The 25877-nt window shown below is 42.6% G+C and overlaps 1 protein-coding gene across 1 annotated transcript; it reads left to right on the forward strand.

Moving 5' to 3' along the window:
- The first annotated feature begins 472 nt into the window (after nt 1–472).
- LOC122542972 (scavenger receptor cysteine-rich domain-containing protein DMBT1-like) lies at nt 473–24984 on the forward strand. The gene is made up of 17 exons (XM_043681115.2): nt 473–734; nt 5902–5934; nt 6603–6914; nt 8821–9075; nt 11071–11385; nt 13372–13686; nt 14202–14516; nt 17062–17373; nt 17493–17549; nt 17634–17951; nt 18097–18138; nt 18323–18439; nt 20565–20672; nt 21350–21460; nt 21805–21936; nt 23984–24132; nt 24816–24984. The coding sequence occupies exons 1-16, from the start codon at nt 473–475 to the stop codon at nt 24103–24105; spliced, it is 3126 nt and encodes a 1041-aa protein (XP_043537050.2). The 3' UTR covers nt 24106–24132; nt 24816–24984.
- The last annotated feature ends 893 nt before the right edge of the window (nt 24985–25877 follow it).

The raw sequence follows: 25877 nt of genomic DNA on the forward strand, positions 1-25877 counted from the left end.
ATGGAAAAAGGGTATGAGTTTCTTGGTTTATAAATGCCGGTGTTTCTCACAAATATAAGTAAAACGAACTGAACTTTTCAAATCAAGGGCTGGCTCAGCTGGAGCTTTATAATTGGATAATTTTGGGAACTGCATTGTCGGAAGGTGTCAGACCTTTGGAGAGGGTACAAAGGAGGTTTAGCCAGAAGATATATTGGATAAAGAATTACAGTTTTGCTGAGAGATGGAAGGTGCTCGCATTGCTCCATTTAGATAAAAATGATGGAATCAAATTATTGATGTAATTGCAGGGTGATGGAGAAAAGCTGACTGTATGAGAACAACACTTTCAACTGGGCCAGGCCGAACAGTTTATTTCCATCCGTGTGAGTCAGGATTCCTGACTGGTGACTGACTTCCACACAAACGGCTCACACCACTGACCTCTCATTGGTATTTAGAACGGCGCTTCATTGCATCAAGTCATGCCTACATGACATCCCATTGGTGCGATTCACCACCAAATGCAATTCATGATTCACACACGTCAGAATCTATTGGTTGTTTGGAAGGGAACAGTACTTTCTCTGAAAACTTGTCAAAGAACCAACTTCCACAACAGTCGGAGTGTCAGGAGGTGGTGAAAGAACTGCTCTTGTTTGCAATCGGCTATTTTCAAAGTGAATCTCTGGGTGCTGTTGCCCGAAAGATGTTGCTGTCTTTTCTGGCCCTGATTCTGCTGCAGCTTTTGAACTGTAAGTTTTGGATTGCTTGCTACATTCTGTTATCCGCTGGTCATTGCTGAAATGCACGCGTCATTGACATAATTACCTATCTTTCCCAGAGAACGCATGGATCTGACGCAAAATACTTGACACTTTCATATATTTGAATTCTGTTATGCCGATTTTAATCAGGTAGCTCGAGTTCACTGTCTTTAGCGGCTGCTTGCATTTATGAAGGGTGCGAACTGAAGACGCACATCTCCTCGAATTATGTAAACCGAGTCTGTTAAAACGGTGTCGGTCGCTGAGTGCATACGGCGTGCAGCTTTCAGGAGTAGAGTCGCAGAAAATGGATCAATTGTTTTCAAATGCCGACCAGATATCCTAAATTAATCTAGTCCCATTTGCGGGCATCTAGCCCATATCCCTCCACATTTTACCGTCCACATACCGATCCAGATGCCTTTTAAATGTTGTCATTGTCGCAGCCTCCATCGCTTTCACTCAAGTACTGTAATTGCAGGAGATCTGAAAATCAAACACGGAGCGCTGTAGAAACTCAGCAGGTCGGGCAATATTTCGAGATAGAGAAGCAGTTAATTTTTTGTCGAATCCGACAGCACTCTACTTTTCATTGGCACAAATTGTGTTGAGCTTTTTATTTGGTAGTGGCCCACCACCCTTGTAACCATTTTGGACAGTATTTACGGAATCAGGAGGTGTGATATTTGCCACATAAATGCTCACCTCTGAACTGCTCCCCTTGTTGCGGCATTGATCTGGCTTGTCCGTTCCATGGTCACCCGCGGGATGTTAGTAGCTTTCATGCCCTTATACAGTACCGTGCTTCGTGTGAAGTTTTCTCAATATCATTTCAGATTTTGCACACACTTACACAAAGACAGGATATTCAATGAGTGTGGAGCCTTGTTCCTCATTATAATTCTGCCTGCTGGATATATGCGTGCTGAAGTGCTCGTTCAATGCCTCCATTGAGTGACAAATTATTTCTCAAGTTTTCTTTTCACATTGATTAATCCCCATCAAGTAAAATAGACAGATTTTCAGACGGGAGAAGCTTCCCTCACTGCGTTTATGTAGTGAGTGAATTATACCTCCGGAATACAACAGAATAGAACATGAGAATCCGATTCTTATAGTTTACTGTCACCGTACAGTGTAACACTGTACTCCTCGCTCAGAAAGTCCCGGTGAGTTCAGGCGGCGTTGTGTGCAGCTTTGACTCGAATCAATGAGTTAATGTTCACCCTGCTTCGGTTCCGTTGATTTCCACAGACACAACACTCTGTGTTAAGCAGACTGGCTTTGTATTACCTCCGCATCGTTCCTGATCCTGTCTGCTTTTTTCTGTCTGTACGAGAGCCGCGGTGAACAAAATAAACTACCGCGGTTTATATGTTCAGATTTGGTGAACATCTAAGTTCGCTCCTGCGAAATTAGAATACAGTGAGTGAGCTATTGTATCTAACTACTTGCTCGCACCAGCAACAATCATTATCTGATTAATGTCGAGAAAAATTAACTACAGACAACTGAAGAAATGCTTTGAACATGAATTTTCAAAACTGCAGAAACGATCAACCTTTTCCGAAGCAACGATTAACGCATTTGTTAGGTATCCTCCCTTTCTGTCAGCTCGTTTTGATCAGGGAGCGAAGAAAGCGGTGGGATTGAGGGAATGAAATGGAGCTCGCGGTTTTCATTTCACTCAGGAACTTGTTTTCAACTAATCGTGTAGTGACCAAAATCACTTCCTAGGAAATTCCATACTTAATTCATATGTCAGTTCCCATAAACTGAAATTTGAAGCAATCTGGTTTTTTTTAATTGGTCAATCAATAATGTTGTACACGGTTCATGTTAATGCCTTTAAAGTGGTCTATTTGAATAAAAAAAGACAAAGTTTAAATTTCTCCATTGTTGTCACCAAGGGTAAATGGCACATTGATTGAACCTTGTATCTCGATCTTAATTTCATTGACACTGATAGACTTTTAAATATTGGCATCAAATTTATAATGAGCACAGCATTTCCTTATACTTTGTTTCATAAGTCCCTGGTGGAGACAGAGCAGACTGGGGACTAATATTTTTTCCCGCGGGTTACATCAGGCCACTTGGAGTCGAGTGACCAATGCGAGCAATTGGACTTTACGACAGTTAAATTAAATAGCTGCGCCAGCTATCATGCCATTTCCGAACACAGGTCTGTCCCTGCAGTCTCTCCGCGGGAAATACCGCGTGATACAAATAAACCAATTTAATTAATATAAATTAATTCAGTCACTAGTGGTGTATGGCAAGGATTTGTTTATCATTTTTATAAACTACCTGGATAAGGGCGTAGAAGGATGGGTTAGTAAATTTGCGGACGACACTAAGGTCAGTGGAGTTGTCGATAGTGCCGAAGGATGTTGTAGGTTACAGAGGGACCTAGATAAGCTGCAGAGCTGGGCATGGAGGAGGCAAATGGAGTTTAATGCAGAAAAGTGTGAGGTGATTCACTTTGGAAGGAGGAAGAGGAATGCAGAGTACTGAGCTAATGGTACGATTCTTGGTAGTGTAGATGAGCAGAGAGATCTCGGTGTCCATGTTCATAGATCCCTCAAAGTTGCCACCCAGGTTAATAGGGTTGTTAAGAAGGCATACGGTGTGTTAGCTTTTATTAGGAGAGGGATCGAGTTTCAGGACCTTACGGTCACGCTGCAGCTGTACAAAACTCGGTGCCGCGGCACTGGGAATATTGTCTGCAGTTTTGGGCACCGCATCGTGCGAAGGAGGTGGAAGCTTTGAAAAGGGCTCAGAGGAGATTTACTAGGATGTTGCCTGGTATGGAGGCAAGGTCTTACGAGGAAAGGTTGAGGGAGTTGAGGCTGTTTTCATTAGAGAGAAGAAGGTTGAGAGGTGACTTAATTGAGACATATAAGATAATCAGAGGGTTAGATCGGACGGAGAGTGAGAGCCTTTTTCTTCGGATGGCGATGGTTAGCACGAGGGGGCATAGCTTCAAATTGAGTTGTGGTAGATATGGGACAGATTTCAGAGATAGTTTCTTTATTCAGAGATTGGTAGGGGTGTGGAACACACTGCTCGCAACAGTTGTAGAATCACCAACTTTACGGGCATTTAAATGGTCATGGCACAGGTATATGGACGAGAATGGAATAGTGTAGGTTAGATGGGCCTCAGATTAGTTTCACAGGGATGCACAACATCGAGGGGCGAAGGGCCAGTACTGCGCTGTAATGTTCTATGGAAATAAAATGTTTGAAATTAGCAATGAATATTTTCGAATATTGTAATCACGAGGGAAAGCGCAACCTTGCCTCAGTGGTGGGACGCATTCAGTGTTCTTATCAATTGTGTCCTCTAAATTCTTACACACAAACCCATAGAAGAGTCATGCTGAACTCGAATCATTAACGCTGTTTTGCTTTGCATAGATGCTGCCAGACCTACTGCGTGTTTTTTTTTTCCAGCTTTCCAACATCGGCAATGCTTTATATTCGCTTTCTCCAAAACCTTGCCAAGGATCTCACGTGGATTTGCTGCATGAGCAGTTTTTGTTTGGCTTATGAAAATCTTCAAAAAGTCTGATACTGTTTCACTGAACACAACGGCTTATTTAATATATTCACTTGCATGATGGTTTAAGATGAACATCTTTGAATTGATTTTTCTGTGTCTTTGCACAAAACCCGTGTTAAATATCGGGCATATGGACAGCGGTACACAAAGTAATCACTTCAAATAATGACCAAGATAGTAATGCGAGTGGTATGAAACTGGAAAGCTGACAAGGTTTGCAGGGGAATGGGAAGGCGGAGAAAAAGAGACAACTGAGCATTTGTTTTCTCCCTGAAACAATGAAGAGAATGTCTCGGGAAAAGCGAGTCTCAGCTGTGCGCTTAAGCTGTGCATTTTTAGAGACTTGCTTTGGGGAAAAAGTTGTAAAGTTGAGCGACGAGATGATAGTAGCATTGTGGGAAAACCATTAACAGTTAAATGGATGAGTGAGGACAGTGAGGACAGGTTACATGAGAATCTACAGCAGGTACATATTGATCCAGCCCCCGATGAGTGGCGGTGACCCCATTCGCCAGACGGTTGGCTTTGTTTGGTTTGCCAAAGTCAGAAATGAAATGAAAGCCCAGTTATTCCTCTGTACAAACATTGAGGGTTGTACCTGGTAGACTGCAGCGAACTAAAAAGCGTCCTCATTTATCAGACAATCGGGGAATCTTTAATGAAAAGCACATTTCCATTCTATCATGAAATTGGAGCAGAAATGCAGGAATTCCCAAATGAATATGACTGGGTGTGTCACGATCAACGGTCTGGCACTGTCGTGGGGTTACAGTCTGGTTCATCGTCTTCTTTCCATACGTTTACTCACATAATTACTGCTCAGAGCACTATATCGAAGATTTGATGGTTACCTGCAAAAGGAGATTGTATTATACAACGGACTGAAAGAGGCAGTAGACATACATTGGACCGAATGACGCCTCTTGCTCTGTCTCTTCTGATCGACGGTAAAACATTACGTTGAGGGATGGGGATAGCATGAGGTGATCTTGGACTGGACAGCATGCCAACCCGTGTGATCTTTATGCTATGGAGGCAGTGGCCAAGGACAAAATCTTGTGTGTAAGCTGCCAGAACAGTTAATAAATCATACCTTCCCTGCAGTTTAGTGTGTTTGTTGCCTGCTGTTTCATATTAGACGATGTTGATTTTAAAATTTGATGTCCTGTAGTTAAAATAGTAAGACTTCAAGATGCGTTTGTCACTGGGAAATGAATGCAAGCTTTACAACATGATAGGTGCCTCTGTGGATGCTAACTGACCAGATTAATTAGGGCTTCTTCGAGAAAGCGGTAAACAACCTCGTCTGCTCAGTCAGAACAACGTCAGGCTTGGGTGTGAGTGTGGATATGTGAAAAGAACCAGGTCACATGTTTGCAAGTTACCAACATTGCTTCACTGCAAAAATTGTATCATCGTTTTACATGAGTATTGTGGAAGCAGAGATAGTCATAGATATAGACATGATTTCTTCCGCAGAGTGTCAGGAAAACTTCCCTCCCCGTTTGTTGTATTTATCGCGTTTCCTTCAGACAGTTTCATGGATTGCTTGACCGGACAAACACTAATTCTCATCCTCTTATTTCAGGCACACCCGGGAACAGTCAGGCCCGCCGATCAGGTAATCTCCCTTTCTTTCAGCTAAACTCTTTATGCTCCATTCCATCCCATTCTGGGTGAAGGCTGCCTGATAATGCCAGTGCCTTTTTGATCACGGTTGAACCCACGGTCGGTTTTCCAGTCAGAAAGGGGACTGTGTCCTCACGCTGCTGTTTCTCATCCCGGCGGCAGACAACTACTGCTGCCCTCTGAGAGACACACAGACAGACAGACAATGAGGGATCCTCTGCAGTGCACCTCCATTCACGCTGCAGCCTCTCATTTTCCACCTCACCAATCCCCACTGACTTCCTGATCGCTGGATTATCGAGCCCGCCGTCGTATTGGCTGCGAAGGATGGAGGGCGGGGTCTGCCGCTGCCTGGGCCAATCGGCTTTGGGCACGGCGAGTCACAGTGCCGACCTCTCGGAGCTGAACAAGGGACCTGCTCAATCTTTCAGCAGCACAGAGCAATTGTGTTCGTGGGAACTTTGCTCTGATTCTCACCCACTGCTCATTCACACTGTTTATAATATGTCCCTCTCCGTGTCGTCATGTTTTATATTTATTCCGGATTTATCTCGAGATTTAGAAACAAACCAATGTTCCCAAAGCTTCCTCGCTTCCCTGAGAATGGAGGGGCCAGTAAACTGCGGGTGGTCTTCGTGATGTGTCGTTAATGTTTTACAGGGAACGTGAGGCTGGTGAATGGGGGCAGTCCGTGCGCAGGTAGACTGGAGATTCTTCACCAGGGTAGGTGGGGGACTGTGGGTGGTTACAACTGGGACCTGAAGGACGCCGCTGTCGTGTGCCGGGAGCTGGGCTGCGGGATGGCGCTGTCCGCACCGCGCGGGGCTCACTTTGGAGAGGGCTCGGGTACCGTTGTGACCTATAATGTTCAGTGCAGTGGAACCGAGTCTGCTCTGCGGAAGTGTATTTCAAATTCTTGGAGTCACAAAACTGGGTGGTCACACTCTAACGATGCTGGAGTCATCTGCTCAGGTAAAAAATCTCTCTGCTTCCTCTCATCTCGGTGGTGGGTCTGTGATCTTCCCGAACATGACTAAAAAAACAAGTGAAACGCAGTACCCCAGAAACCAAGACATGTAATGACAATAATTCCAGAGTTCTCCAGTGATTATTGGGTTGTTATGAAGACAACTGTTTGTTTTTCGTTGATGGGAAATTTTGAAATGTTTAGTTTGAATAAACATTCTGCATTAGGAGCAGGCAAGGCTCAATATTGTTCAATCTTCTATTGCGATTTGCCCTGAAGATGCAAGGAACGAGCTAAACTGCTGGAAATCCAATAAACCCAGCAACCATAATCGGGCATGAATAACCATAGGGTAGATTCAGAGAGAAGGCGATAAGTGTCGGAGGGTGGTGAGGGGCGGCTTGCTGGGGATCTACAGTAAATAAAGGTAAAGGCTCTATATTACCACCCTCTCACTGATAATGGTTCCTGAGCTCATGGTTCACGGTGAGATCATACTTGGACAGAAATTAAGGAGCTCAGAGTGGATCGAGAGGGTCTCGGCTCTCGGGCAGGTAACACGGCAGACAGCGGCACAGTAACATCCAACCTCAGTCGGAAATGTCGCGTCATTTTTTCTGATATGTTGATATATAATAAATAAAAACAAGGACAATCTCTGAGACAGGGAAAGTATCAATCCTTTATTTGTCTTATGGTCTTAAAACAAATCATAGAACAGCTCGAGACTGAACGAAGGAGCTGAGTTGGCTGAGTGTACCTCTTGCTACCCAGAATGATGCCGTCAGCATTGGTTCAATTCCCACAAGGCTGAGGTTACCATGGAGGTATTTCCTTCTCAGCTGCCTCCCTTGTTCTCGGCTTGGTGACCATCACATGTCTTCGCTCTCTCTCTCTCACAGGCAGCCCTGTGGTCCAGTGCTTTATAGAGTGATATCTGGACGTCTGTTGTGAGGAAACAATATCCCCATAAGGGGTACAATTTAAACATAAAGGCCTGTTTTCTCTAGACCTGAGAAGATTAAGCAATAATCTTATCTAAGTCTTCAAGATGTTAACAGGAAAAAGAGGACGGATGAAGGTGAATTATTTCTGCTGGTTGGCGATATTGGAACGAAGGGGATATCTGAAATTTCAGGCCTGACATTCAAGACAAAGGGTGGTGAAAGGTTTTGAGCTCGCTTCCACAAGCACCAGTGGATGTTGGATCAGTTGTTACTTTTAAAAGTGTAGTAAAAAAAATGTAAGTCACGGTATTTAGGGATATGTGCCAAAGGCAGGTAAGTGGAGTTAGACTAGACATCACCCATGATCTCATTGAGTAACATAACAGTCTGCAAGAGTTGAATGGTCAACTTCCTTTCCCATATTCCGGCATTTCAGTCAATAAACAGATGTTCAAGATATGAAAACAAAATGCTGCACCAGAAGATCTCATAGTCCCCATTCCCCTGTAATCCAACTCCATTCTACTTTGAAAATGTAATTGTTTTATATTTCACGGTGCACTTGCAGTCTTCTCAGGAATTATTATTCCGGAGGAGTGCGGGAACAGAACATTAGAGTGCTCATAGTAACTGAACATTCTCTAGAATCTGTGACACATTGATTTCAATTCATCAGCATTTGACTTGCTCAGTAGCGAATGTGTTGCAGTCAGAATTAATTCCCCAACGCTCAAGTGAAAGTCAGGAAACACGCAAAACTCTCTTAACAAAAGGTTGAGTGGTGACAAGATTGGAAATTGATAACACCAGAACATTTCCACGCACTCACACACAATGATTTAGGCATATCACCCAAGGATAAGCAAACAGAGAAATCGAATTCTTGATGTGATTGTAGAATCTCTCATCACTTATGACTATAACGACATTAAACAATGAAAGTTTGTTTTAATTCATTTTCCAGGAAATGTCAGGCCCAGACTGGTCCCAGAAAGCACGCCCTGTGCCGGGAGGCTGGAGATTCACTGGGATGGAACATGGAGGACGGTTTGCAAAGATGGGTCCTGGTCCAGAGAGAATGACGAAGTTATTTGTGAGCTGCTGGACTGTGGCTCTGCAGTGACAATACCGTTGACTTCTCACTTTGGAGCAGGCTCAGGTCCTGTCATTGGGCCACCAGACTGTGGGCACCAGCGGGACATTGAGGTCATCTGTTCAGGTACAAGCTCCAATTGTTGTGGAAACCTACATGTTGCCTTCATATATTGTACATCCCTTCTTAGGTTGGAAACATGCATTTCTTAATGAAGGAAAGGGGTGCATTTAGACAGCACAGAGTATAATATGCAATCACTTTTAAGAGCAGAGATAGACTGTTCCATGTGTAATCATCAATTCATTAGTCTTTTGGCTGACTTGCAAACTTAGAAGTTTATTACAACTTTTTAGTCTATTGATTTGAAGGACAAAACCAACAGGTTTGCCAAATGAAAAATAGAGAGCTCTCACGTTCAGACAGAGATTACATTACATTTTTTAGATTACATTACAGTGTGGAAACAGGCCCTTCGGCCCAATAAGTCCACACCGACCCGCCGAAGCGCAACCCACCCATACCCCTACATTTATCCCTTACCTAACACTACGGGCAATTTAGCATGGCCAATTCACCTGACCTGCACATCTTTGGACTGTGGGAGGAAACCGGAGCACCCGGAGGAAACCCACGCAGACACGGGGAGAATGTACAAATTCCACACAGTCAGTCGCCTGAAGCGGGAATTGAACCCGGGTCTCTGGCGCTGTGAGGCAGCAGTGCTAACCACTGATTCTCCACTGAAGCCAGTGCAATCGCACCTTTCCTATAACTACATGCAGTTGTCCAGTTGTGGACTGACAAGGATTTTCTACAGTTCCAGCACAATTTATTGCTCTTGAAATATTTCATGTTCTTGAAATATTAGCACCAGTGCATACATTGTCCCTCTATCTACTTTCTTTAATATCCCATCAGTTTCAGGGAACTTCCCATTCTTGAACCTATACTTTTATCCAGACATATTTATTGCGTTTATTTCCTCCGATCCCATATAATGTCTTGATTATTTACTATATTTAGGATTCTATTTGTGCCTTCTACCATAACGATTGATTCAAAGTTTCTATTCAATTCCTCTTCATTTCCTGGATCATGATATTCTCCCGAGCTTCAAATCTGGTGGGGTTACGTTCACTTTGAATTCTCACTTCCGTAAAAAAGAGTATGTAAGCTCCTTTGATATTAATTCTTAATTTCTCCTGAAATCTATTTTCCAACATGTATATTTTTCAGTTATTCTTATTGGTTTTGAACCATTTCTAGAGCCCTTCAGTCTTATTTAGGTGGACCCATGCCGTGAGCCAGCTGCCATTGTTCATCAACTGCTTTTTCTATTAAACTCTTTTCATCGTCTGCTGCAAATAACCCTGCCATCATTCCTTCGTACTTCACTTTATTTAGGTTTCGTGCAGTTATTTCTGGCTGAAATTTCTCATGCTCAAATTGAATGCGGGATTCAATGGAATCGTCTTTGTTTCTTTGGGGATCTTTCACCCTAAAATTACATTTACCCTGAAAAATCTGCTTCATGTCTCATCAAAAGTTCCAAAGTAGCCACGATAATTCATACAGTGTGTTCAGTTTCCTGTGTCACCACGTATCAAGAGGATGCATGCCCTGGAATTGACCCCCAGTCCTTTCCCGATAGATGTGATGAAGGGTAAATCTTGCAAGCGGAGGGGAAGAAACTGAGGAAGGGCTGCTTTAAGGGATGAATGTCGAAAAATCGTGAATTTTGCAAAAGCTCTTTAAAAAGTCCATGTCGATGTGATAACGTTTAAAATTTTGAAAAGAGAAAAAAACCAGAAAGAAATACTTTTAGTGACCAAATGTCCTTCTCAACAGATATTTGCAAATTCTCATTGGTAATATGGTGTAAGATCATAACAAGAACCTTGCACACACTCCGTGACAATCCAATCAATACAGCGGTATTACTGACATGCGTGTAATGAATATTTCCAATGGGGTTCGGGATGGGTTTGTGCTTAGGGAAGCATAATGATAATTGGGCCACAACCGAAATATACACACAATTAGTCATGAACATTTCGGTGAATCAAATGCGTACGCCTTCATAAATCATTTGCATATTTATGATTAATTATTATTCAGGTCGCAGAGTTCCCCGGCTTGTAGATGGAGAGTCTCAGTGCTCGGGCAGACTTGAGATGCTTTACGCTGGGAATTGGGAAACAGTGTGTGACCTTCACTGGGATTTGAACAATGCTAATGTGGTCTGCGCTCAGCTTAACTGTGGAGTCGCCCTGTCCATTCCGACAAGAATTCGTTTCGGGAATGGCACTGGGCCAATACGGAGAAATCGCTTGGAATGTAAAGGCAGCGAGAAAAGCCTATTGGATTGTCCTCTTTCTCCAGTATCTCAGTACGAATGCACCCACAAAGATGATGTCAGTGTGATCTGTTCTAGTGAGTACAAACCGACAAGAATGGGACACAACTTGTTCCAGAATATCAGCAAAAATGGTATTAGTGGCGTTATTGTACTCATCTGCAGTTGGGCCAGATGTAAATCTGTCCTCACTGTTCGCTATTAATGTAATACATTTTGTGCAACAGGACAAAAAAATCCACCTTTATAATTCTGAAAATCAGATTCCTTCTGGAATACGCAGACATGTGGATATTTTAGACCATCAGTTCCTCCTGCGCAGTTGATATAATGTCCCTTGTGAAACAATACAACTGGCCTGCACTGCCACAGTTCTTGTGCAGACACTTCAGAGACGATGGCACTAGATTAATTTTTCCATAAGTACCTCATTATCTGATGGCTATCTTCAGTAAACATCAATTGGTCCAACTCTAGTTGAAAATCTTTCAATCTAATACAAGTACCAGAAATGTATTTGCAATATACTTTGATTTCATAGTATGTCGGGCACTTGATGCATGGAAGGTGAATGTCATTAATTAGAAATTGACTTCATGAATGACACCTTATGTCATACATGATTTACTATAAAACCATAAATATATCCTGTACTTTCAATGCGCACCGTGCTAAAGAACTTGCAATGTACTGACAGAACGTCATTTCCTCCACTTTCTGCAGTCAGTGAGATTCCTTTTTTTAAAAAAATAGCTTGATAACTATTGCTTAGATTCTGGCATATGTGACGTCACCGAATAGCCACATAACCATAGCTTAATGACCCCATAATTCAGTTTGGAATGCTGTGAGAGAAATAAATATTATCCAGCACACCGGGGAATAAATCCACTTCTCTTTGAACGAACCCAACAGCCACAACGTGAACAGATTGATGGAGCTCGGTGTAATGTCTGATCTGAAAGTCATTGCTCTTAATAGCACACTCCTTTGCTCAAACTCTGGGCTGCGTCTCCAATCTTGTGATCAGGAGGCCAGTGTGATACTGACCATACTGACAATCACACAGCCTTTCAACTATTTATGGCGCGGGACTTCGAGTGAAAAACAGTGAATTAGTGGGCGGCTGTGCCCGAGTGTTTCTCAGTCCTATCAAGCCATAGATTGGGATAATTTATTATAGAATCAACACACATTTCCACAAATTTACTTGATGAGAAAACTGTCCATACAACGCAGAATATGATATACAACAACTGGTGCAGATTCAGTCATTTAATTCAAATGAGCTTGATCTGCACCTCAGCTCCACACAGATGTATTTGATTCATGCCCCTGCATAGTTTCACAAAAAAAAAATCCATTGATTGTAATCTTATTATTTTCAACTGATCGAAGTAAACAAAAACACTTGTTCTTCGGAAGTGGGTAGCAATATTCCTGAAGGCAACTTCATCTCCTTTCTAAATTGAGTCCTAAACCCAAACCCAGTATCGGCAACCGCTCCGGAAGTGGCCATACCTCCATCACAATGTTTGCTGAGAACTGAATAAGGCTGAGCTCCATTCACAATTTCTCAGGCAGAAAAGAGATCATTGGCAGCAAAAGCTGAACATTATCCAATTTGAAGTCTGGAATTAACATTTACACCAGATGAGTATGAGATATTGAGAGTGATGATTTCCAACATGACATAGTCTGAGCAATCTCTCTTGGCAGTAAATTGGCATTACCAGTATTCCAGGGATCATAGCACTTGTATGTCATTCTTGATAAGACATTCACTTTTGACCCGTCACGTAAAGGTAATGGCTAATGAGCAGATCAAATGGTCCCAAATTTGCGTTAACTTGCCCTGTGTGGGGAACAGGTAAACTCGTCAACTCTCTAAAATGTAGTCACTACAGAAACAAATGGTGGAAAGAATTACCTACAAGCGTTGTGGGCAATTATCAATTAAGATTCCACCACCAACGTTAACAATAGCTGCCCCTGTGAAAGCTCTTCGTGATGTTTTGCTGGCTGCTCCTGGACTCTGTCTCTTAATGCCTTTCTTCTTACAGATGAAAGGTGGCCACTCAGGTTGACACATGGTGGAAGTCGGTGTGATGGAAGAGTGGAGATTTACCAGGACGGCAATTGGGGTCAATTACTGGACAAAGGGTGGGACCTGAACGATGCTAACGTGGTCTGTAGGCAGTTAGGCTGTGGCGTCGCCATAGCCGCTTACAACTCTTTAAAGTACGGACAACGCGGAGGGACAGTCTGGGCAAATAACATCCAGTGTAAGGGAAATGAATCGCATCTACGGAACTGCGGCTCAGTCCGGTTGGATTCTCCTGTCCCCGACAGCATTGGCGTAGGGGTCCTGTGTTCAGGTGAATGGAGTTTACTTTTACGCAAGCATGAAGATAAGTGTATCATGTGCTCAGAAAGCTGAGGAGATTGGTCACTTATCCCTCGGCGTCACTCAGAGCAGCTTTTGAAATCAGGGATCTGTGCAGATATTTACTACCCAGGAAGAAGTGAGCAAGAATGGTTTTGTCTGTCATATGTCTCATCATAACGCAGGGAATTTCACAGAAACATAATAGGAATGAAAGAAGGGTGGAAGAATGAGATATTACAACAAGTGCCAGTCCTGGTCAGAGAGACTGACTTGAAGAGGATGTGTTCGAACTGGGAGATTGGGCAGGTTTTCAGAGGGAATTCTGGCTCACAGATATCTGAAGTAGTTCTCTTTTGTACATTCCATCTAACGTTTGTAAAACAGGTTTTGTGCGTTTCATTCGTTTATAGTTTGCAGTGGCATTTTAAAGTCATTCTTTTGCTTGTGTTGATGCGCTGTCAGTACATATTGAACATAAAATCCTCCTGAATTGATTCCTGACAGATCACATCCAGATAAGGCTGTCCGGAGGTGGAACCAGATGTGCTGGCCGACTGGAGATTTATTATAATGGTACCTGGGGTTCCGTTTGTGATGATTCCTGGGATCTGACAGACGCTGGTGTGGTTTGCAGACAGCTGGGTTGTGGAAGGGCCTTGAACAAGACACTTCCTGCTTCTTGTGAACCCAACTCAGGCCCCATTTGGTTGGATGAGGTGGACTGTACCGGGAAGGAAGCATTTCTCTGGAAATGTCCCTCAGCATCGTGGAATAATCACGATTGTCACCATAAAGAAGATGTGACGATCGTATGTTCAGGTATTGCTCGTTTTCTTAGACTAAAACCCAAAGCTTCACATGGAGCATGCTTTACTCTGTAATACCGATAGTGCATCACAGAACAGCAACGTATTCTCTCTGTATAGGGGTCTGGCTGGTCCTGCTGCTCCACACATGCATTAATAACACCAAATAACACCATCTGGGATTCTTGATCTTTCCTTCTCGCCCATATATTTACCCAATTTCACCTTAAAGGCATGCACAAAGCTTTCCTCAGGCCGGTTTTCAAATTCAATGTTCTTTGCAATCCTTGAGTCAAAAATCATTGTCCAGGATTTCCCAATGGATTATTCAAAACGTCTCAGTTAATGATCCTGAAATTTGGACCCGTCGATTATTGAAATAATTGGTGCTTGTTTATATCGAGATCTCTTTGCTCCTTCTCAATATTAAGATTTTAATTTCCCTAGAATTATGTGGCATCTTTATGCTTCCAAGCAACCCATATCACTTCAGTTAGAATTACAGTATCAATCTTTTTCGGAATAATCATCGAACAATGCACCACAACAATATGGTCTTCAACCACTCTGTCCTCACACTCATGTCTGTGTGGACCATGATGCTATTTTAAACTAATACCATCTTTCTGCACATGGTCCGGAGCCCTCTATTCCGTGCATGTCCATATGCTTTGTCTAAACACCTCTTAAACATTGTTATTATGGTATCTATTTGCACCACTTCCCCTGGCAGCGCATTCCAAGCACCGTCTCTCTATGTAACCAACTTGCCTTGCACATCTCCTTTAAATATTTCATTACTGCTGATCGTGCACATTGACTATTCAATTTTGGATTCCAAAGTACAATTTTAAAATTTATTGCCGATGGCAAATTTATTGATGATAGGGAAGTGGTGGTGGTGGTAGTATTTGTAATGATGCTTGTTAAGAGTGTAGGTACTTATGTTGACAGTTTAAGTATAGCAAATAGAGGAATACATTTTTTTAAAAGAGTAATTGCACTCAGAAACGCCAGAATTGGTTTGCACTTGAAGCCACACGGAATGCATGACGTGTTGGTTAAGTCAGATTGGATTCATGCAGTTATGGAAGGATGTTTTTCTGACTGGAGATCTGTGACCAGCCATGTTCCACAAGGGTGACTGTTTACTTCTCATATATATGTAAATGATTAGAATGAAAATATAAGTGGTCTAATTAATAATTTGCAGATGCATTCCGTGTGGCTTCAAGTGCAAACCCCCAGGCATCAGCTGGAGTATTGTGCACAGTTGTACGTGCCACATTATATACATTGTGTAGATATTTGTGACAATGCTGCTCCTTTAACAAGGTAATGCTTCGTCTTTATCAAAGACTTTACTGGTTCAAAGGTGTCCAGTTTGTAAGGGTTTTAGGGCCAATTTGATGATAGCTAACAAATACTGCCGCAGATACAAGGCTTTCAAGTTTAAAGACAATCTTGTACAATGAAAAGGGAGTGGCAAGTTCTCACAGTTCAGTTTTTTTTCTGGTTTGGTTTAATCTGGTTGCTCAGGGCAAGCATTGGCTGTTCAGGGCAAACAGTCAGTCAGTTGTGAAGCTGCTGGACCCGAAGAAGCGGTCCATGTTGATCCTCCCTCTCTCCGATATTTCACCTGGAAGAGCCTGTGTTTGATCTTACCATTTTTTGCAAAGGCTTATTTTTAAGGATTGTCGCAAGTATTTGGAAGAGCATCATAAAGTTGGGATGGTCTGTTGGGTATTTGATTAGTTACGTTATTCGTTAACCTGTTCCCTTTTGCTTGTCTTTCATTCGGTAATCTTACAAATAAATTCTGTTTTGTGTAAAACGTAGAGATTCAGCTAGCTGCACCACTCCAGGAATATCGACCTCATACCTGCTGAAAACAAATAGTGAAGTAAGGGCCATTTTCTTGAAATGTTTTGAGGGAGTCTGGCCTGGTCCATAATACATTAGAGGCAGTGCAGAAGCGATTTGGAAGAAAGTTCTAGGAATAAAGAGCTTCCGTGTTGAAGATAGCTTGGAAAGAGAAGGCCGAGGGGAGATTGGATAGAAGTTTTCAAAATCCCGAGCGGGCTGGACAGAGTGGATATGAAGACGTTGTCCCTGCTTACAACAGTAGCAAGAAGGAGAAGGCATAGATTTAAAATGACCTGTAAAAGTAGCAAGTGTGATGTGAGGAAAAATATATTCATACAACTAGCAGAATGGACTGCCTGAAAGTGGGATGGAGTCAATTCCAATTGAGGCATTCAAAGAGGACATGAGGTGGTTTTCTGGATATTGAGAATGTACACGGATGTGGGGGAAAGCAGGAGATTGTTACTAAGTCATGACGCTTCTTTGACGAACCAGTACAGAATGGACCGAATCGTCAATTTCTGCACCGTAAGACATGTGTGATTCTGTGCCTTGAGTTGTCGCTGTTTAGCTTTCTGATTAAGTACTGGTGATCAGTGAACACAAACGGTGCAATTTGTCTCCCAGCTGTGTTGCGACAAACAGCCTATTTCCCGAGTGAACTGCCCGGATATTTCTGATTTTATTAACAGAACACAAAGAGCTGAGGCTGGTGAATGGTAAGCATCGCTGCGAGGGGAGAGTGGAAGTGTTCTACAATGGGACCTGGGGAACCGTGTGCTCTGAAAATCTGGATGACCACGACGCGCAAGTGATCTGTAAACAGTTAGAGTGCGGCGACCTCGTTTCCCAAGACACTAAGTATTTCGAACAGGGATCTGGACAAATCTGGTTGGATGAGGTTGAGTGTAATTTCCAAGAGACGACCCTTTGGCAGTGCCAGTCAGAGCCCTGGGGGCAACATAACTGTAATCACTTGGAAGATACCGGCGTGATTTGTTCAGGTAACACAATAAATCTCTCAAGGGGCAGGGTGGGGGGAGGTGGGAGGAGGTGGGGGGGCGGGGTTTGTCCTTTTAAACCTTAACCTTTGACATAGTCAGTTCGTTTATCTTATTCACAGAAATTAACAAAGGCAATAAGCAGCCCGACAGTTCAAATGACTGCAATCAAAGACCAGGTAACTGCTCCACTTTGTCAGATTGAAGATCTGTCTTGTACTCCTAGCTTCCCCCGTCACATAAAATTGACTTTTTTTTGACAGAAGCGGCATTTGATTTGCGCCTGGTTGGAGGCAATAGCAACTGTACTGGGACTGTGGAGATCTTGTACAACAACACTTGGGGCACAGTGTGTGATGACTCCTGGGATCTGGTTGATGCCAGGGTTGTCTGCAGACAACTGGCATGTGGTCCCGCTCTATTGGCCTCAGGAGGAACAACTTTTGCCCAGGCTGACGGTGTCATCTGGCTGGATGAAGTGAAATGCACGGGAAGTGAATCTTTTCTGTCCGACTGTCCTTCCTTACTCTCAGCTCAGCCTGACTGTGACCATAAGGAAGATGCCCGGGTGATCTGTTCCGGTAGGGACGCTACTGAGTGATTGGGTTGAATCTTGATTGGGGAACATTATCCAGTGTTATTGCATATTGCAATGAGCTGTTGTCTTTCTGAAGTAAAATCTCAGTTTTTGACATTCATGAGTATTTTTTACAATGCATTTCACAGAGCCTGATTTGTCACCGAATCCTACCCCGGCCACATCTACAGGTATTTATAATTAAGACTTGCTCCTGTTCCTGTTGGAGTTCTGACTCGTGAGAGTCGTCTTATTGACATAGCCGTACGATTGTTAATTTCAGAAGTTTAGATTAGTTTTAAATCGTGTGAAACATTTGACATGTTCAAGGTGGACTATGTCTGTATTAATTGTTTCTGTAACCCTGCCATTTAGAACAAGGAGATAAAACCAGTTCCATCCTTCCTGCTGTTTGCATCACCCTAGCTGCCCTGATACTCTGTGAGTTAATCGCGCTACTGGCTGTAAGACAGAGAAAGTTTAAAATAAAAGGTAAGGTTCAAATCTTCTACCCAAACCAACAACGGTTCTCCGAGGTTCCTGATTCTACTCAAGTGTTGACAAGACTTTTCCGGGGCGTAGAGAAATCATTTGACCTTATTAGAAATCAAGATGAATCCGTTTCTGGCCACGTGTTTTGTTCAGGGCATTTCTGAAGTCACTGAAAGGCGACATTGGAACTGGGAGCTGATTTAAAATGTCCCCATTCATTCAGCACATAGAACACCGGAAGAAGTTACTTGGGACAATGGGTCAGAAATTTTCATTGAACTCTTTGGCCTTTGCGTTCAATTATCTGCTTCTCAGTTACTCTTCCTTATGGGTGTCGTCAGAATACCCCAATTCACTCAACGTTCAATCGCAACCATTTCCTTCATATCCCAGCACGAACATATCACTTCTCATGAGTGTGGAAAACATGGCACTTTTTATGACACAGCAAAAACAAATCCCTGACAAACTGATGCTATCCTCAGAGCTCAGTCGATTTAATGTACAGTCTCCCCACAAATGATTCGCAAATGAATATCTGGGTGAGCGGGTTGGTGAGTGTCGGTGCTTTCATGCGTAATCTGTGAATGTGCGTGAGTGTACGTATGCGTGTTATTGCGTTATTCTGAGTGAATACCAGGATGTCACGCAATGTCCATGTGTCACAGTGTGTGAGAGTGTTTGAGTATTTGCATTTGTGTGTGTGTGTGTAAGTTTGTGAGAGAGTGCTTACGCGTGTGTTAGTATATTTATGAGTGAGTGCTTCTTGATGCATCTGCGTGATTAGTGCCTATTGTGAGTGGCTGTTTGTGTGTCAGGGAATATGTATGTCAGTGAATGTGTGCGTTTGTGTGTCAATGAATATGTTTGTGAGGATAAGTATGTGACGGACAATATTAATTGAAGACCTGGCAGTGAATATAGATTTGACAAGATTCAGTGGGACGAGTTTATTTGTGTGATAAAGGGACTGACAAAGCCCCAAACAGCATGATTTTTAAAACAAATACACAATTGTACTTCCCTCAAATGTTAACAGGTCTTGAACATATCCTTCTATCACTCCAACATACCTTGTATTCATTTTTCGAAAAGTAGTGACACTTTCTGTAATATCAGAGAATCACAGGATTGTTACTGTGCAGAAGGACACCGCCCAGCCAACCTCGCCTATCCTGTTCTCTGAAGGAGCATCATGACTTTTGCGCCATTCTCCTGCCTTTCCTCCCTTAACCCGACAAACCTGTTCCTCTTGGATTAATGATCCATGCATTTGAATGTCTCAGAGGTAAAAACAATGACTGCAGATGCTGGAAACCAGATTCTGGATCAGTGGTGCTGGAAGAGCACAGCAGTTCAGGCAGCATCCGAGGAGCTTCGAAATCGACGTTTCGGGCAAAAGCCCTTCATCAGGAATAAAGCTCAGGAATGTCAGGAATGTCTCAGTGTGCTTCCTCGCACACATCAGGCAATGAATTCCTGACTCAAGCTACTTGCTGTGGCAAACTATTTATTGTTGCATTACTCTTTGAAGCTATGCTCTCTGGTTGTCGAGATCTATTTTTATGAGTTGGGTCCCCAACTACCCTCTTCAGCCCGTCATGATTTTAAAAGCCTCTGTCAAATTTCCTTGAATCTTTCTTTTCTCCATGAAAATCATCCATACTTCTTCAATCTATCCTCGTAACTGAAGTTCCCTCTCGTTGAACAAATCTTATAAACCTCTTCTACACACTCTCCCAGTGCATTTGCATCAATCCTATAATATGCTGCCCAGAACAGTTGTAAACATTTCTCCAACTGAAGTCTAACTCATGTTTAAACAAGTAACAATAAGTTTCCTTCCATGAAACTCTCCAACATCAATAAAATTGTAAAATCAAGTGAAGATTGATTGTAAAGAGATTTATGAGATACGAATTTACAAGCAGACACTTCAGAGACAGAAAGTAGAGCTGCACTTCAAAGCACCTCTCCCTTCAAAGAGACACACGTTGGCACTGCATTTGCCACCGTACAGGAAGAGCGACTATTCATGTTATGGTGCCTGCGAGCACAGCTTTCTTGTTAACCCTGCATGCAATACAACAAAATGTTAATCTCTCCTTCCTCCATCCTTCTACAGTTGCCCTTTCTGACCACTGGGATTCCACTGCTGGTTTATACCAAGGAATTTATGAAGAGATTGAGAATATTGCAGCGGGCAAGCATTCAGCTCAGACACATGGCTCAGGTACAAAATTCCATCCTTTCACCTCCCAATTTCTGTTGCTCAGTGGTCAATGCACTGATTGGGTACAGTTGGAAGCTCACCACACCGAGTGAACATCGTCGTGGCCTGTCCTCAGATAACCAGTTTTAAAATGTGCATTGTGCGTCACAATATTTAGGCCAATGACGGTACTCAAATCTGTAGATCTTTCAATTCTTTCGGACATAGGGAAGGCTTAGATGGGGAAGGTCAGTCTCGAAACTGAAAGATAAAAGAATCGGAAAAAGGATCCTCTTTGCAACATTTTGTGACCACACAGCCCTGGTCGGATTGACAGCTAGCTGATTTTTAAAAGACACAGGAGCAAACTCCGTTCACTGACACGATATGAAAAAAAAAACAGATCAGATATTTTCCTCTGCGCTGAGATAGGAGGTGTTAGCTTTAGCAACGAGCTGTACGGTGTGAGTTGGTGTCAGTTCAATGGTAGGATCGACAGCGGGTCAACGTTTTGAGCCCAGATGACTTTGCCTATCCTTTGTTGCTCTGACAAAATGATGCAAGCCATCCCTCTTCATACACTGCAACAAATGTTCTGCCTCAATCGTGTCTGGCCTCAAACTGACGCAGGGACCGGTAAATGGATTCGGTTCCCTTCTCCGAACATCCTAATCACAACTCGCTTTTGTGTTTTACAGTTTCTTCTTCCCGTGACTCACTCAATCACATCGAATATTACACCAGTCAAGGTTTGGGTGAAAATGATCCTGGACCAGCGAATCCTGAAGGAAACTCCTCCAGTACTCCGGGTTTGCATCTTCACAATTTGCAAATATCCTTTTTTATTACATGTATGCTTCACGTTATCTGCTACCAAAAATCAAAAGATAAAGACGTCGAGCGACACAACGCCATAGAATGGCGCTGCCCAGAACCAGCAGTGCCAGAGAGTGATCTGACTGTTATAATTAATAGCTCGGCTGAATGTATGCACAGCTTCAGTGATTCAGTGGAATGGGATTTTAAAACTAAGATACGGCCCTCTCATCTCATTAATTTTCCCGCCTTACAAATTCCTCCTAGATTGATACATAATTGTACATTGTTTGGTGCGAAGTATTCGTTTTCAATGAAAATCCCTCGTTCATTCTAGGTCCGTTTGCAGGCAATTATGATGATATTGAGACTGAAACTAATGACACGCGGGACAGTCACTTGCTGCTTGATCCTGGTCCCGAGGATTTTTCCAAACTGAGACCGAGCAGCGGCGACGGCGCCGCTCTGGGTGAGTTAACCCTCAGCAATGTTTGCTAGTGCTGTCTAACAGAATCAACTGTGTGTTTATAGAACATCTACGAGGAACCAACTACACATGTGAGAGTAATTTTAATTACAAAATATTGCAGAAGGGTCCTGGACTTGAAACAGTGTCGTGTCTATTGCGCCCTGTGTATTGCTACCTCTTTAAATTGCAGACACAGCCAGGAGCTTTTCCACAAATTTGCACTTCTGAAAGGTGATTGGAGTTCGTGTAATTACAGGGGATGTACGAAGCTGCAATTTCAGTGGAACACCTCTTCCCCGAACAGCAACAAAAAGACTTGGTGTCTGAGGATCAGACGTTTCAGCAGTTATAATTCTTGTTGCCTGCTGTAGAGGCACTGTGTAGTTCAAAGGACCAATATAGATCAGTATCTAATTGAGAGAGGAGGGAGGCGTGGGCGGAATCTCTGATACCTCAACCGTTTTGCTTTGAGATGAGTGTTTAGCATAACTGAACTCACACCGATTTCTGGAGCATGATTCTCGTTGACTCGCACAGAGAAAGTGCCAGGAACGCTTGTCAATAAGAGTCAAACCATCTGATCAGCTGCTCAGGCATGTTTCTGCTTCTCCAAGGCCAATTGAGCCAAGCATGCTCTCGTATTTCCCTCTCCTTCAACCTTCAACTGGTATCATTCACGATTTTCTGTCCTATCTCCCACAGATTTTCTCTGAGCTCACCTGACCCAGGAGAGCCGCTTCCTGCTCCCTGGACCGGATTTCTATTAAACCAGTTACCACTAAGCTTCCCCATTTCCCACTGTCAACACCCTCTTCCCGCTGAAAACCTGCCCCAACTCCAGCAGATATTTTTCAGACTTCTTTCACTCTCTCTGAAGGTCTCCGCAGTAATGACTGCGTTCCTCCCAGATTTTCCCTTCCCCTCACTATCCATGTTATTTCACAACCTTTGACATCCTTTTCCAAGACAAAGACCTGGAATGTTCTGTCACCTCAGAAATGCTTGCCAAACACTGCACAAAACTGCATATGCATGTCCTATCACTCACGTTTCCATGCTTGCCACACGACTGATCACATCTGCATTCAGAAACACGAAGCTAGTTCGCATTTGCCAACGAACAGTACCTGAAATTGCCTCAAGACAGTCTCTTTTGGCTCCTCCACTGTTACTAAGTGGTCAGCCTGGGTTTTTATATTCTATGCTAGTAAATCAGAAGTTTCTTCCTACTCAATACTAGGAATTCTGAAGACCTTTTCTTCACTACCCAATGCATGTTTTATTTTCTGGCTGTGGACACCATTGCTTTCCATTAAAAGGGTAACCGCAGACATTTCCCAACCGTGATGCCACAGTTGGATGCCATGCTATCTGAAAGAGTAACTGTTGCTTTCTTTGTGACATTGCATGACCCCACAGTGCACAGCCACAGCTTTGAAATATGTGCCTTTCATTTTTCCAACAAACACTTCGGGAGCCAAAGACATTTCCCTTGAGGTTATTTAAATCTCCCATACTCGTCCTGTCACCATTCATCCAACACTGTTGTGTGCTCTGACTTTCACTGGTTCTATTTAAGCACTGGTCATTTTAAAACATTCATCTTTACCTTCAAAAACCTCCATCTGCTGACGGATCTTGCTCTGTAATCGTATCCAGCCCCGCCATGTTCCTTTAAATCTGGCTCATGGAATAACCTTGATTTTAATTACTGTATATTTGCTGGTTTTGACCACAGTTACTAAAGCTGTAAATATTGATTCCCCTCCCGAAATGTTTCTGCTTCCTCAGCTTGAATTCTCATTCCGTACACTATTCGATTTCCACTTCCAGGAACCTCTTCAGTTTTCTCTTTCTAGATGCTATTTCAAACTTATCTCTCTGAACAAGGTATTGGTCGCACAGCCTAAAATCACTCTATTGTGTCACTTCCGAATGCTCCTGTGAAAGCTTGTCTTATTATATTAGGTTAACTGAGCTTTATAAATGCAAGTTATTGCTAAGATTTCTGTATAATCAGTAATCTATAATCTGTTTCTCCCCACAGAATACAGTACCCAAAGACGCTTTGATCCCGATTTCCCACTTCCTTCCCGTTTTGGAAACAATGGAAATATTCAGCAAGATGTGGTCGCATTTGCAAAGCTTACTGCTGCAGATAGGCAGTGAACCTGATACAACACCAATATCAAACTAGTAAGAACAATGCTTTATTACTGCTTCTCGTGTTTGCAGCGTAAGAGTTTGCAATCCCAGCGTGTTGTGCAGTGCGAGAGTGTGTAGTCCCAGTGTGTGTTGCAGTGAGAGTGTAAAATCCGAGTGTGTGAGAGTTAACAATTCCAATACGGAGTGAATTATTAGAATCTACGGTCCTGACAGTTTCTAAAGTTTCCGAAGCATATTCAATTTATAAAAATGATCAGAGGAAAAATGCTATATGTTTCTGAATGAAATCAAGGCTTTGGCATTGGAGTGTTTTGTGTAGTCAACCACTTGACATCTGACCAATCTTTGCCGTCCATGCAAGCTCACCGAACTGAAACAAGCAGCAGCCTCATAATGATCCAATAACCTGTTTTGGAGATTGTTGTTTGAAAGCTATACTATTGACAAGGACACCAATGATCACACTCTGATCATTCTGTTCATTTAATAGTTCCATGGGAAATTTTACATTCATCAAAGTAGATAGATAGCAACTCAGTTCAATATCCCTTTTGAAAGATGGCACTTTTGACACTGTAGCATTTCTGCAGGACTACAGTAATCTGTGTGATCTTGTTCTTTTTACTCAATCCCTGGAGGCTGAAAGAGGAGCGTGTTGCAATAGGGGCAGTGTAGGGATTACTCTCAGTCTCAAAAATGTCTTCTCTTTTCAGTTAATTAGCGTCTAATTCAGAATATGACGTCCGGAAATGTGTACAGCTTTACAGGAATTCGTCTGTGACAATATTCACGAACATTCCCAATTACATGAACAGATTATATCCTTGTTTCTTGATGTACACCTATCTTTAATCGAATAAAATGCTATATTACTTCGTGTTGAAATAATTGGTTTTGGTCTATATTTTATTTGAAAGTATTTGTGTTCTGTTGAATTAAAACAGAATTTGTTTTACTTGCAAACACAATTAATTCCTGGATCATTTGTCTGTCTAAATAACTACTGCAAAGTTTGCTCTGCATCAATTCATTTACTCTGTGATACACATCAAGATCCTGTGTTCCTTAGTGAAAGCCTTGTTGGGATATTATTTCAACGTTTCATTTCCGATTACAAAAGAATTACAACCTGTTAGAACGATGATTGGTCAGCCTGTTCTTTTGATATTTAGTGTAACTGCTCTCTCCATCACAATGTGCTGAGATTGCTGCAGACTCAAAATGTAAACAGGGATAATAGATGAAGTTGGGTGTTCCGGAAAAAGTGTTTTGATAAAAAGATTTTATTTAGAATTTAAGTCCTTTTTTGAAGTCAATGTGCATTATGAGCACCTCCATTATAAGAACGGGAAATCACGATCATAATATGGTAGAGTTCAGTCTGCAGTTTGAAAGAGAGAAGGCAAAATCGGATGTAATGGTGTTACAGTTAAATAAAAGTAACTATGAGGGCATGAGAGAGGAACTGACGAAAATAGACTGGAAGCAGAGCCTAGTAGGGAAGACAGTAGAGCAAAAATGGCAGGAGTTTGTGGGTAAAATTGAGGACACTGTACAGAGGTTCATCCCCAAGAAGAGAAAGATTATCCGGGGAGGGATTAGACAGCCATGGCTGACAAAGGAAGTCAGGAAATCTATCAAAGAAAAAGAGAGATCCTATAAAGTGGCCAAGAGCACTGGGAAATCAGAAGATTGGGAAGGCTACCAAAACAAACAGAGGATAACAATGAGAGAAATAAGGAAGGAGAGGATCAAATATGAAGGTAGGCTTGCCA

This window comes from Chiloscyllium plagiosum, unplaced genomic scaffold (genome assembly GCF_037043375.1).
Source record: "Chiloscyllium plagiosum isolate Xiang-an unplaced genomic scaffold, Cpla_swu_hap1 HiC_scaffold_48, whole genome shotgun sequence".
NCBI lineage: Eukaryota > Metazoa > Chordata > Chondrichthyes > Orectolobiformes > Hemiscylliidae > Chiloscyllium > Chiloscyllium plagiosum.